Here is a 14,623-nt window from a genome sequence, read left to right as displayed (position 1 = left end):
ACAATGAATAAAATGGAGATATCAAATGATAGTTCATTTAAGAAGTTTGGCTGAGTAAGAGAAACCATGGTACAGACATAAAATAAAATATTTTATAAAAATGAAAAAGAACAGAACACTAATATATACAACATAGTATAGATGAATCTTCCAAATATGTGTGCAAAGAAAGAAATGCAAAAATGTTCATACCATACAACTCCACGTTTATAAGGTTCACAAACAGGAAAAGCTAATTTATGATGATGCAAGACAGAGTCATGGTTACAGGGCCGGGGCTGGGGCTCAGTGGAAGAGCACTTGCTTAACATGTGTGAGGCACCGGGTTCGATTCTCAGCACCACATATAACCAAATAATATATATATATATATATATATATTTTTTTTTTTTTTTTTTCTTTTTTAAAGAATCATAGTGATCTCTGTGGTTGAGTGATGACAGGGGGAACATGAGGGAGGCATCCTGAGATTTGTCAATGTCCGGTATCATCATCTTGAGTGCTGGTATATAGATGCATTCATTTTGAAAAAAGTTAAACTAAACATCATCTGTGTATTTTTTTCAGTAGGAATTAAACTTCAATTAAAAAAAAAAAAATCTCCAAAAAATTTAGTCATGATGAGTCAACAAGGTAGAGACTGGAAAGGGATTTGAAGTGAGATTTTTGGCTTGTTTTGCCAAAACTGGAAATTAAAAGTAAGTAAAAAGAGGTAAATGGGATGAGCCTATATTTTAGGAAGAGGAACTATCTTAACAAAAATGACTCTTCTGTCCTTGGAAGAAAGGATGGATGGTCAGTTTGTTGGCGAGAAGCTAAAAGAACTGCCATCTAATGACTTCTATTTTCACTGTGAGGTTGACAGAAAGGAAAGTCCTATGCTAAGAGTAAAGGTGACTTTGGAGGAGGAGTAGAAGAGAGCCACAAGGAGGAGAAATTTTGGAGTGACTGGAAATATCTGATCTAGAGAATGGAGAGCAAACAGATTAATGAAACAAAGAAGGAAAGTCTGGCATCACTGAGGGCCCAACTGAGGTTAACAAGCATGAATTTACAGGGGCAATACTCTAATTTGCTATGCAGTTTGTCTTTTGTAATGTTTACCACCTCCCATTTGAGTTGAGTAGGCTCCAGAATACCTCGAGATGTTCAACAGGCAGTGAGTTTTGAGTTTAGTGCATAGCAGAAAGACAAAGCTATAATGGGGAGAAAAAAGAGACTCTGGATGCATGAAATCATGAATATACTTCAAAGCCATGAAGGAAGAGTTAGATAAGATGACCAAACGTAAAATTCTAGGGAAGACTAACATTTAGGAAATGAAAGAAATTTCCCTGAAGAAAATTCGAAAGGTTAGGATAAAAAGAAAGTCGGGGATAATGGTGACCTTACCAAAAGCAGTTTCATCTACTAATGCGGCTAGAAGGAGACTGGATTGAAGGTCACAGGAGAAGGCAATAACTGTAGAAAAACAGTGACCAGGAAAACTTTCTTTCTATTCTCTATTTTTTTGTCTGTTTTTCCTTTTCTTCTCTTTCCTTTCGTTCTTTTTATTTAAAAGATAAAAGAGACATGAGTTGGCAGAAAGGGAGAAGATACAGACTTAAGAGAAACAGTATATTACATATGAATAAATTGCAAAATATGAAGGTTCACTGAGAAATAATCACAGTTTTTGGTTCACTTCAGCCAAATTTTTAAAAATTTTTCATCTATCACTGTCACTTACCATGTTAAAAATTGTGATGTCCAATATACTACCCTCCAGAAAATTGGCATGATTCCATCTGGAATGTAACTCCATGGCTTAAAACATGGATGTTGGCTGCTTAATAACAATTTAAAGCCAATTAGTCATAAACAATTATCAGTTAAATGAATTATACAAATAATCTGTGGGTGGCAAAGTCTGTTTACATCAGGTTAATAATTACTGATTTCCATAAAACTTCAGAAAAAAACTTAAAATTCAAAGCTGACTGTCAAACTAAAAAAAATGCACATGAAACAAAACAGTTTGTTCTTAAGAGGAATGATTATGGTTTTCAATTTGCAGTGTATTTTTAACCACTGGGTAAGAAGACTCATCCCATTTGTAGGGTTGGTTATGTGTTCTTTTGTTTTGCTATTACTACCTAGGAGTAGAGGTCGGGCAAGTGAAAACATTAGGTGATTAATTACTGGAAATTGGAATGGACATTAAATGAGTGACAACAACATAGCTCACAACAGCATAGCTCCTATGGATATGCACACTAGCATCTGCTTGAATTTTCTGAAGATGAGTCTGCGACCATAGATTCTTCCACTTAATAGTCTTCCTGAACTGTGAGGATATCCCTTATCTAAGGACTATCAATGCTATAATTGCTGCTGATCTATATCTAGTTTTTCATGGTGCAACAAAGAGAAATAACATCTACATTGTAAATTTACTTTTATTTAAGTTAGATTATTTTTTTAAAAGCTGCAAAAATAACCACACAAATACTAAAACATTGGTAAAAAGTCTTATGTCAACATAGATTCATTTTTTTTACTTGGAAATATATGAATTCAATATAACCTTTTGACAATTTAAATTTTCTTCATTCTTGATGCAAAAGTATAATGTTTTAAAAGGCTATGAACTATGAAAGGAGTACCCTACATAGGGAATAACCTCCTTGTTGCTCATAACAACTTTGTCAAATTAGGCAAAAGTGAAAATGCATGCTCCTTTATTTATTTAGTAATGGTGCCAAAATCCAGGAAAGTCTAGCTTCCATTTTTCAGATGTGAGACAGACTGAGAGGATAAAGGTTTTGAAAGGTGCACATTTAGTAATGGGAAGAACCAGACCAAATTATTATTATTATTTTTTTTTTTTAGCTTTCACTACCATCTACTGAAAGGCCTTGTGTAACAATTAATACTTAAAAAGTTTAGATTTAAATATTTAAAACTTCGATTTAAATATTTAAAATTATGAATACCACATAATAAAATGACTATGAGTAAAGAATGAAAATGGGAAGATCAGTAGAAAAGACGAATAACTTTTCTAAATACACAATCTAGATGATAAAAACTGCTAATTTTTAAGCAATTTTTCTCTGCATTATTTATATTTAAAAAAAGAAAAAGAAATATATACCTTGGAACGGGGGTAACGATTGCTGTACTGTTATTATCAGGAGGGCTGGAATTTGCAGCGGCATGCCTGCACCGGTTGTAGATTGTCTAAAGCAACGAGCACATGGTTTAAACAATGAGAATCAAAAAGTTACCAAGTACTCAAGGGATATTAGAGTTTGTAAATCTGCCTACCTAAACTTACCTTCCTGGCTATGCTATTTAACAATCAAATTCCAAAAATAACACTTAAATTCTAAATATATTCTTATATAATTCAGCTTTCTGTCTTAAAAATAATATATCTCAATCAAACTATACAATTACAGTTGCTTTCGAAACTGTGAAAATTAGTTTCACCTCTTACCGTACTAACATCCAGAGGCAGTATGAAGACAATAAGAAAGCAGAGATACCAAGCAAGGAGTGTTCCAACAATTACAAGTCTATGTTGTTTCTTAAAGTCTCCGTATCGATGAAGTAGAAATAATGCCAGAAAAAAGACAAAAACAATCTCGAGGCCCAAAGCTGCACCACTCATTATTGAATGTCACTCTGATTAACCAAAGTTATTCATGTATACTTCTCGACCATTCTGTTCACTGAAAAAAAAAAAAAAAAGAAAAAGAAATGTAGCATTAACACTGGAAGTGACCACTTGGAAATGTTCTAAATATTTATTAATGTATTCATAACCTCCATACATTGGACTATGAATAAGATGAAAAGGATAATTCCTAACATTAAGTCCTATATCTTACTTTTCAAAGTACATCTAAAAAATTTCACATACAGTTGGGCACAGTGGTGCATGCCTGTAATCCCAGGGACTCTAGAAGCTAGGGGAAGATCTCACGTGTGAGCCTGGCCTAAGAAATCTAGTGAAAGCCTGTCTCAAAATAAAAAATAAGAGCTGGTGATGTAACTCAATGGTAAAGCACCTCTGGGTTCAACCCCAGTACTTACAAAAAATAAAAATAAAATAAATTCACGTACATTGTATCCTCAGAAAAAAAAGTTATTCTAACAAATGTCACACTAGTCCTTAAAATATTACAAAGTAAGAAATTCTTACTACTAGATATAAACAGTTTCAATAATGTCATTTGGAGTTTGTGTATAAGAACTGACAGACTATTTTATACAAATATGCTATTCTAGAAAATTAGGTATCTAGGCATTCTGAGGAAATTAGGATCCTAGGAAATTGGAAAATTAGCAAAATAAAGTTTTCTAAGATGATTCATAGCCCATAATTTAAGATTTTCTAAGAGAGGAAAGAAGAGAGAGAAACTATTTGGAAGTAACCTTTCTTTTGTTTGAAACATTATTTTTCTTTTTTGTCTAACAATGCAACTTTTAGAACTTGAAATTTATTCATTTACTATTTCACAAGATTAATTCTTCATTTGCCATTTATCTGCATACACCTTATTGTCTTTAAAGAAAGCCATTTTACCTACTTTATGTGCAAAGAATCATCAATGCCACTAAATAAAGTTATACATTTGAAAATATTTTTAATTGTATGGTAAATGTTCAGTAAATATATGAAAAAATGTTCAACATCTCTAGCAATTAGAGAAATGCAAATCAAAACTACTCTAAGATTCCATCTCACTCCAGTCAGAATGGCAATTAGCAAGAATATGAGCAACAATAAATGTTGTCAAGGATATGGGGAAAAAGGTACACTCATACACTGCTGGTGGGAATGCAAATTGGTGCAACCACTATGGAAAGCAGTGTAGAGATTCCGAAGAAAATTTGTAATGGAACTACCACTTGACCCAGCTATCCCACTCCTCGGTTTATACTCAGAGGACTATAAATCAACATACACATAAATGTTTATAGCAGTTCAATGCACAATAGCTAAACTATGGAACCAAACTAGATGCCCTTCAACAGATGAATGGATAAAGAAACTGTGGTGTATGTATGTGTGTGTGTGTATATATATATATACATACATACATATATAGATATAGGAATATATAATCATGGAATATTACTCAGCTTTAAAGAAGAATGAAACTATGACATTTGCTAGTAAATGGATGGAGTTAGAGAATATACTAAGTGAAATAAGGGAAACCCAAAAAACTAAAGATCGAATGTTTTCTCTGATATGGAGAAGCTAATTCACAATAAGGATGGAGGGATAGGGAAGAATAGAGTTACTTTATTTTAGGTAGAGGGGAGTGAAGGGAGTGGAAAGGGTATGGGGGAAGGAATGACAGTAGAGTGAAATAGACATTATTTCCTCATGTACATGTATGACTGCATGACCCGATATGATCCTGCAATATGTATAATCAGAAAAATAAGAGATTGCACTTTATTTATGTATGATCTATCAAAATGTATAAATGCATTCTACTGTTATGTACAATAATTGGAATAAATAAAATTTAAAAATTAAAAAATATATGCAGTAAGTGTTGATGATACAGATGTCACCAAGATTTATTTGATATTTCTCTACTCCCAAATAATTAGCCTTTTCTAACTGAAGGCAGTAAAATCTGTGTTAGGCATGTTTGCTTGTTTATGAATGATAACTGATTGATATTTCAACATTGAGAATAAATATCATAATGCCACCCAACAAAACAAAAATGCATAATTGATAAAATACTTCAAGTCTGCAAACCTCTCCAGCCAAAACCAGATGAAAAAGCTTTACATGAAATATCACAAAAAACACATGTTATGAACTATTTTCTTCACTATTTCTTTATGTTGTTGAAATAGCTTCTTTCCATTCATCTACAAATTCCAACCACCAATATTTTCATTTTTCTTAAATATATAAAGTTGAACCCCTTCCATCACTCTCTATCCCCTTATCCTGTGATGCACTTATCTACCTGATGCATGTTCTTTGTACACACTGTCTCCTGTCATTTTTCCTTCCCTAGGTTCCAAGAAAGAAGGCACTTAACTGTTTTATCCAGAACTATATCCTAAGTTTCTGGAGTTGTGTCTAATATATAGTAGGTATTCAAGAAATATCTGTTGAAAGAATAAAAGAATGAATAAAAAAATATTACAATGTACTTAAGTATTTACATGATTTTTTGCTATTTCTATTCAAAGGGAATGTAAAACTCATGAAGATAAGTTAACTTTACAAATACTTAATACTTATTAAAAATTCAAATTGCTTTCTACTCTGCATCAGCTGCCACTCAAACTTTCAAATTCCATTTTTTATGATAAAACATATGCCACCACAAGAATAAGTCCAATCTTTTTAAAACAAGCATAGATTAAGTATTTTACTGAAAGCTCAAGGTAGAAAACTTTTAACCACCTTCAAGATCCAGCTTTTAAAAAAAGGAAAAAAAAATCATTTAGTGTGAAATTGTTGTATAAGTGCAACACAGTTATTGTCTGAAAATATCTTAATTTGTCTCAGGGTGTTTATTTGCCTGAAATTGTCCCATACAAAGAATATGATAATCAAATCATAGGAAAAAAGACTGAATATTATTGATGACCAAAAAATGCTAAATGATAGAACATTATTAAAAATTATATTAACTGAAAAACTAGATACATGCACTTTTACATAATGTGCATAAAAATAACAATGACACAGGAAAAATATGGGTGTAAGCAAACAACAAAATCATAGTTATAAACTTGATACTATTAGTTTTTTTTTACTATCACTCAATTTCTAGTAATAGTACTTTAAGATGATATAGACAAACAGAATTATGGATCCTTTATTCTAGTACTAAAGAAATTATTTGATGACTTCTCATATTCTGTGTATTAGTCTCCTATCACTGCTGTAATGAAGTATTACAAACTTAGCAACTTATAACACCCATTTATTATTCATAGTTTCTGAGGGTCAGAAGTTGAAGAACAACGTGGCTCAGTGGAGTTCTATGCTTAGGGTCTCATAAGGGGTCAGTAGGTTTACATTCCTCTCTGGCGAAGAATCCATTTCTAAGCTTATTCAGGCTGTTGGTAAATTCAGTTATTTATGGTTATAGAACAGAGATCCCTGTTTCGTTACAAGCTGCCAATTAGCATTTGTTCTTAGCTCAAGAGGACTCCTCTCAGTCTTTGCATGTGGCCCTGTATATCCTTTTTAAAAATTATACACATTTAAGGTGTACCACATGATGGTTTGTTTATATACTATAGTTGAACAAATTAATATAACCATTTCTTTACATAGTCATCTTCTTTCTTTTTTCTCCTTTTGGTGGTCCTGCATATCTTAGAGTAAGGCTTGTAAGCCCTTCTCATACTTGACATCTATGTGATGTCGTCTTTTGCCCTAAGCTGGGAGAGGCTCTCCTTTCAGGGCTCATGATTACATTGGATTCACCTGGATAATCTAACATAGACATCTGTGTGTGTCTATTACTGTGTTTACCACATCATCTATTTCTCTTCTTTTGCCTTTTTGTGACATAGGCAGGGCCTATTGGTCTCAAGAAATTGAAGATAAAAACTGGAGTTTCTCTAACCTGAGATGAGAAAATAATAGTTTTAAAGTTCATATCTTTGATCTTATATCTAAATTCAAGTGAGGAATTTTTACAGCACAGAATGATAACACTTTCCAGGTTTCCTTATGAATTCCTATAATCTGATTTTGTTATTTCAACTAAGTAATTTTCTGTTGAAAGGGGTACCTAATTCTCCATATGATTTAGTTATTTGAACATTATAATTCATGAAAAATTTCAATTAAAGTATAATTTAATAATAAAGACTAGAAAACTCAAGTCTAGCTTTTGAAAAAAAACACATTGTTAGAGGGACAGCAACTTGGCAATGCGTGTCAAAATTCTTTTGTAAAGTATATATCCTTTGTCCTAGCAATTCCACTTCAGATAACTTATTCTCAAGAAAAAACAAAATGATAAAAAGATCTATCTATAATATTATTTTTCACTACAGCATTATTTAAATATGAAAACAGAGCAACTTAAATTTTTTGTATTAAATAGTTTCAAAGTCCACCACCATGTCCACAGACTTTCTGAGAAAAACATTCAAGGGTTTTATAACTTACTAATCCTGATGCTCTGATCATGGCTGACAGAGGCAGGGACCCATGCATTAGTCAAGGGCTACCTAACTATGCAGAGAATGATTAAAGAGATCACAAGAGTCCCCCATCCTAGGAAAAAGAAGAGGTCCAGAGAGACACTTTAAGAGATATAAAAAGGGATAGAACTGGGGAGTAAACCCAAGAAACACACACATATGTGCATGGACAAAAATACACCAAAATGCTGACAGTGGTTGCAATTCTGTAGTCAAGAGATGACTTCTAATTTCTTCTTTGTGCTTTCTTGGATCCATGTACGTTATTTTAGTTTTTAATAATGAAACTATATCATTTTATAATTTTAAAATTATTTTAAAATCAGAGTAGTAATATACAGAGAATTAAAATTTTTACAGGGTCTTAAGTGTCTAACGTTACAACTCTTTTGAAATACAAATGTTTTCTTGTATCTTAGCAAATCTGGGCTTGAAATCCCAACTCTATTTAATACTTGTGTAAGTTTATGCAATTTATGCTGCTAAATGAGGATAATCACCTCACACAGGTTGCTATGAGAATCAAATGATATATAAAACACATGAAGGAGTTCCAGGCATAGAATAGGTCCTCAATAAATGCTAGCTACTAATCTTTGCTGCCTTTATATCATGTGCGTTTAGACGCTAATTCGTTGCCTAAATGGTCTTTACCCTAAAAGTCCTACTCCCAGTTCTCTCAAAACAACTACAAAATGGAGGCTGGGTACAGTGGCACATGCCTGTAATCCCAGTAGCTTGGGAGGCAGAGGCAGGAGAATCAGTTCAAAGCCAGACTCAGCAACTTAGAGAGGCCCTAAGCAACTCAGCGAGACCCTGTCTCTAAATAAAATATTTTTTTAGAAGTCTGGGGAGCTCAATTCACAATAGCTGAGCCATGGAACCAACCTAGGTGCACTTCAATAAATGGATAAAGAAATGGATGGATGGATAAAGAACATGGGGTATATATAAACAATGGAATATTACTCAGCCATAAAAAGAATGAAATTATGGCATTTGCTGGTAAATGGATGGAACTGGAGGGTATCATGCTAAGTGAAATAAGTCAGTCCCAAAAAACCAAAGGCCAAATGTTCTGATATGCAGATGCTGACACACAATAAGGGGGGCGGGGTGGGAGGGAATAGAGAAGTTCACTGGATTAGACAAATGGGAAGAAAGGAAAGAGAGGAGGGATGGGAATAGTAAAGACAGCAGAATGAATCAGATATAACTTGCCTATGCTGATATAGGAATACATGTTCAGTATAATTCCACATTACGTACAACCACAGAATGGGAAGTGATACTCCATGTATGTATAATATGTTAAAATGCATTCTACTGTCGTATAAAGAGAACAAATAAATAATTTTTAAAAATCATATTGCAGATAGTATCAATGTTATTCTCCTCCTTCTGTTAAAATAGAACCAAAATTATAATAAAGATTATCTGTGGGTAATGAAAAAAAAAGGGGGGGGGGCTGGGGATGTGTCTTAGTGATTAAGAGCACCTGGGTTCAATTCCCAGTGCCAAAAACAAAAACAAACAAAAAAAAACCTTATGAAATGGTAATTGTTTTATTTTTTTATTTTATTTTTTTTTTCATCCTCTGTGGTTACCATAGCCTGGTTCCTCCCTCATTCCTATAAAACAAGATATGAGCCTGGCTCACAGAAATGGCTCCTCTTGTTTCTCTCAACAAATTAGGATTATCTTTCTTGGTCTGCAAGATAGACCAAACAGCTTTTTCATCTGTTTGTTAAGAGACAGAACACATCTCAGAGAGCTGTGTCAAGAAGGTGCGCCTGCCACATCAATGCTGCATAGAAAGAAAATTTCATTTTTCTAGGTACACAATCAAAAAAGAGGTGGACTATTATAAATCATTTGCTGAACTGTAAACTTGTGCAGCTTTGTAAAAATGTTAAGGGCAAAAGGAGATAAAGGTCTCTGATGACCACAACAGTTGATTAACACTTTTCAAATATTAAAATAAGAACAAAGAGAAGATGATTACGATACTAAAATCTAGAGGCAAATCAAAACTCAGTTCCTGGTGTGTAGAAATGGAAAGGGGATTTAAAGCAATCATAATTTGGCATTAACACCAATGCAGCAAAAGTAGAATTACTTATAAGTGCCAATTCACTCATTCTGTCAAATTTTAGAATCTGACAAGCAGGCATATTATATCTTCAAAACATCAGTTCCAAAAACCTTAAACAATAAAATCTAATTCAGTCTTTTTCCAGTCATCAAGATATTATTTAATATTTTGTCAAATGCTTTTATTATAATTTCATAATCAGATTGCTAACATTACTGACTTGGAGTACTATTTCCTTACCCTTTTATGGCTGATAATGGTTCTTTAGGCTAAATACACTCTGAATGGAAGCTTTAGAAGTTAAGAAAACTTCAGAATTTCAAGAATCCAAAATGTTTAAAAAAAGAAAGAATAGTAACTGATGAGAATGCAAACAAAAAACTGACAAAATTTTTGTCAAAACTCAAGATTCTGAAACTGAATGAAAAATCTCAAATTAGAACCTAATGATTCATCAGACTCAGTGTTAAATATGTATCTTTACTCACAGAATGAATTAATGAAAACTAGGAGATACCTCAAGATTCTAATAATGAAAAGTCGAAAGAACCAGAACTAGAAGTGAATAATAAAGTCAACAATTGTCTACTGCCAATGAAACTTTAAATCTTACAAACATAATCATTATTCTCATATTTAAATATCTCAGGTTTTGAGAGAGTTCATTTTAGGATGTAGAATACCATAACAGACTATCACTGTTATTCTAAAAATGGAAAAAGTCACAGTATGTTTTGAAACCATGTAAGAACTGAGTTGGCAAACCAACCAAGTAATCAGAATTCCAAAGTCTGAGGGGCCCCTCCTAGCAAAGAGAGATACATTGTAATTGTTTCACCTTCAGCAAGGCATGAAAGGAAAGATAGTAATCAGGCAGGTAGGAAGGTACGAAGAAAACTAAAAACTTAAAATCTTAAAGAGTTCAGGTATATAAACTGTAGACTTAGTTTGATACATAATAAACCTCAGCATCCTTCTTAATACAAATATTTTAAAAAGGAAATGCTGACATTTAGTATGTGCTTGCCAAATTCCAAGCATTGCGCTAGCATTTACTATGCTTTATTGAACCAAATCTCACAATTTAGTAAGAAAGGATTGTATTTGTGCTTAATAAAGGGGAAAATGTCACTGAGTGAGAAAGTAATTTGCCCAAGTTCCCATAGCCAGTAAGTGGCAAAGCCAGAGGCACCCTGACTACAGAGCCTGGATTGCAATTACAAGCGTCATTTCCAATCCAGATATCCTTTCTTACTACAATTTAAATTGTTTAAATAACTTTTTTAGTTCAGTTTTCTAGTGAACAAATTGAAAAATAATTCTCCTATTTTTTAAATTAAAAAAATTAGTTGTAGATGGACACAACACCTTTATTTAAATTATTTATTATTTTTATGTGGTGCTGAGGATCGAGCCCAGAGCTTCACACATGCTAGGTAAGTGCTCTACCACTGAGCTACAATCCCAGTCCCTCATTCTCCTATTAATTACTCTTTTAGCTATACAAGACAAAAATGCTAAGAGAGTCTTGTTTAATGTACAGTTTAACTTTACTTTTCAGGCAATAAAGCTATTAACTGATTTACAGAAATATATGACTAATCTACAAGGGAAAAGTAGGAAAGAAAACAGAAAAGTAGAAACTTTTTGTTCTTGCCCCAATATCTGTCCATCATACAGCATTAAATTGAAAAGAACTAAAGATCTAGCTTAAAACTAATCAAGGGAAAAGGATCTTTTTGAAATTTGACAGATGAAACCTTTTGCTCTGTAATTGCCCTCAGTCTTTTATCCCCTGAAACTAAATAATGTGAGAATAAAACTATAGGAATTTTAAAATTCACTTCATGCTATGATGTAACTAAGGTAAAAGCACATTACCCTTCTATTTAAATGGAATTTTTCTTTTTTTCATAATTGGTACTCAAATATGAAACTAACAACTACTAGTTATTTATGGTACTAGTTATTTATGGTGGTCAGTCCTTTTAGGCCATCCTAAGGCCTACTAATATTGATCAACTTGTAACTATGCCGTTATTTTGATTATGCATAAATGATATCACTCTTGCTTCTTCCAAGCATCTGATGTTGTATGATAAACACTTTCTCAATTTACAAAGTCATTTTTTATTCTATCTGAAGCTTCCAGAGCACTAGAAATTACTCACCCTAATGTCATTTGCAGTTATAAAAAATGTAACTCTTTTGGATACTGTTCTATCAATTCTACTCAAAAATGGCATATGCACTATGCCAAATAAGATTAAACTAACAAGATTTATCAGGAAACTAAAATATGCTACATTAGTAACAATCACAATGCAATCCTTTAAAAAGAGACCAGACAGCCATCTCTATGTAGCTAGTAATTTCAAATCTTCAATGAACACAATTCATATATATTTAAAAAGTTATGTGTATCAATTTAAACTTTTACTTACTGCTAATACCACAGCCACAATTAGAGGGTATGCAATATATATATATTATACATGTATATGTGTATATATATTCCCACACTAACAAGTTGAAACAACATTCTAATTTTCAAAGTTAACAGGCTCCCCCTTGAGCCCTAGAGAGGACTTACAGAGTCCACTAATTCAGGAATCACACATATTCTAGTTCTTTTTGAACTCACATATATATGTGTGTGCGTGCACCTCAGGAATCCCAGGAATGTGTATATACATGTGTACATGGGTATATACATATACACATGCATATATATGTACTTTTGTGTGGTTTCTGGCTTTTTGTTTGTTTTTATGTTTTTGCTAAAAAAAAAAAAAAAAAAAATTCCCTAGTGAGTTGCAACCTCAAAGGAAAGAATGTCGAGTCAAACGAAGGTGACTGCTTTCTCCAAAGTAACATACAGGTTACTTTATGTCAAAAATCAGAAGGTTGCATTTAAAAATATTTCCCATATAGTAACATTAGTACAATGAATCTGAAAAATGAGCCTAGTGTTCTTCACCTCCTTTCAATTAACATCAATTTGTGAACAGATCTCTGTATAGCAATCTCACCTACTTTCAAGAACAAAGTAAAAGTGTCAGGAATTTCTTGCTCTGTGGAGAGGTAGTTACTTTTCAAGACAAGGACTAAGCTTGAAACAAGCACATACCTGAGAAAGGAAGATTTAAAGCGAACCCCACCCCCTTCTTCAAAGAAACACAACGTTATGTCATACAGCATAAGAACTAATATTCTAATAGGTTTGTAATGAAGCTGGCTTGCTAACTTCCGAACCTCATAAATGCTCTTCATTTTTTATTAGTTTTGGGATTTATCCCCTTTCCCTTTCCCACTCTTCCCGGGGTCACAGTTGAAGTACAGTTTGCACAATGGATTTCGCATGGTCATCCTACCTGAAATACAGCACGCTCCCTACTCTAACCACCCGCAACCTCCTCTATTCAAATCGGCTAAATGCAGCTAGCTGGCTTTTAGGCTGCGACGCAAACGCACGCAGCCGGTTGTGCCAGAGCACCCGAATGGCATTCCGGGTGGCCCTTTGCTTTGCACAGCCCTTTGCAAACACACCGTGATCTTATTTGTTCGCTTGCTAGAATTTATGAGGCTTGTCAAGGCTTTAAGGAGATGCCCAGCCTTCCCATCCCAGGCAGGAACCATCGTGGTGTCTGGCTCCCCTATAATCAAACCACCGCTTCTAGTTCGATCTGCGCTTTAGTTTACACAAGGCTTTCACGCACGTAATCTGAATTGATCCTCACTCCAAGCCTGCGAGATGTGCGTCGCTGTCGCGGTGCCTACTTTACAGATGAGGTAAGGATCTTCCCGGTGGAGGAACGAGCTTCCTGGCAAAGGCACTGGCAGGTGTGACACCGCGGCTCGAAGCCTCTCACCTGGCCGGCGGGCCTGGCTCCTGCCTTCACTCAGGCCAGGGAGGTGGGCCTCGCGGCAGCAGCGCTCCACCAGCTCCAGGACCCCTTTATCTCCACCTGCGCTCGGCCCGGACCCCAGACCCCTTCGCGCCTCACCGCTCCCACTAAGGCTCACCGTCCGATCTCGCCAGACAGCGTCTGGAAGGGACCGGGAAGCTCCACGCCCGCCACAGCCGTCCAGGGTCTGAGACCCACGATCACAGGCGACGGCGGCGGCGGTCACCAGAAGGCCTGCGGGCTCCCGGGAAAGGAAAACTCGTCCACAGTCAAGCGGCTGACATTTCCCAGTCAGCCGGAGCTCCGCCCACTTCCGCTTCCCCGCCTACTCGGGCTGTCGCGTCCAGCCCCGCTCTGCGGAGGATTGTGGGTATCTGGAAGGCGGGCGAAATCGCAAGGGAAGGAAGTAGGAGCGTGTCCGTCG

At 34.7% G+C, this 14,623-nt stretch overlaps 1 protein-coding gene across 4 annotated transcripts in view; it reads right to left on the bottom strand.

The window, feature by feature from the left end:
- LMBRD2 (LMBR1 domain containing 2) overlaps nt 1-14,496 on the bottom strand; it is a gene marked incomplete at its 3' end in the record, with an annotated part of 41,732 nt that extends 27,236 nt beyond the window's left edge. For 2 of the 4 annotated variants that reach the window (XM_079145743.1, XM_079145746.1), the window contains exons 1-4: nt 14,318-14,495; nt 3,482-3,716; nt 3,137-3,222; nt 1,730-1,825 (exon numbers count right to left, since the gene is read on the bottom strand). In XM_079145743.1, coding sequence (XP_079001869.1) covers nt 1,730-1,825; nt 3,137-3,222; nt 3,482-3,655 — 356 coding nt within the window. In that variant the 5' untranslated portion in view covers nt 3,656-3,716; nt 14,318-14,495. Of the gene's footprint in view, nt 1-1,729; nt 1,829-3,136; nt 3,223-3,481; nt 3,717-14,317 lie in introns of all 4 variants that reach the window. The other 2 variants (XM_079145744.1, XM_079145742.1) reach the window with 2 other exon arrangements.
- Between the last annotated feature and the right edge of the window lie 127 nt (nt 14,497-14,623).

The sequence above is a fragment of the Sciurus vulgaris genome (assembly GCF_902686455.1).
Source record: "Sciurus vulgaris genome assembly, chromosome: 6".
In the NCBI taxonomy this organism is placed as follows: Eukaryota; Metazoa; Chordata; class Mammalia; order Rodentia; family Sciuridae; genus Sciurus; species Sciurus vulgaris.
Note: the sequence above shows the minus strand (reverse complement) of the source record. Positions and strands in the feature narration are given on the sequence as shown.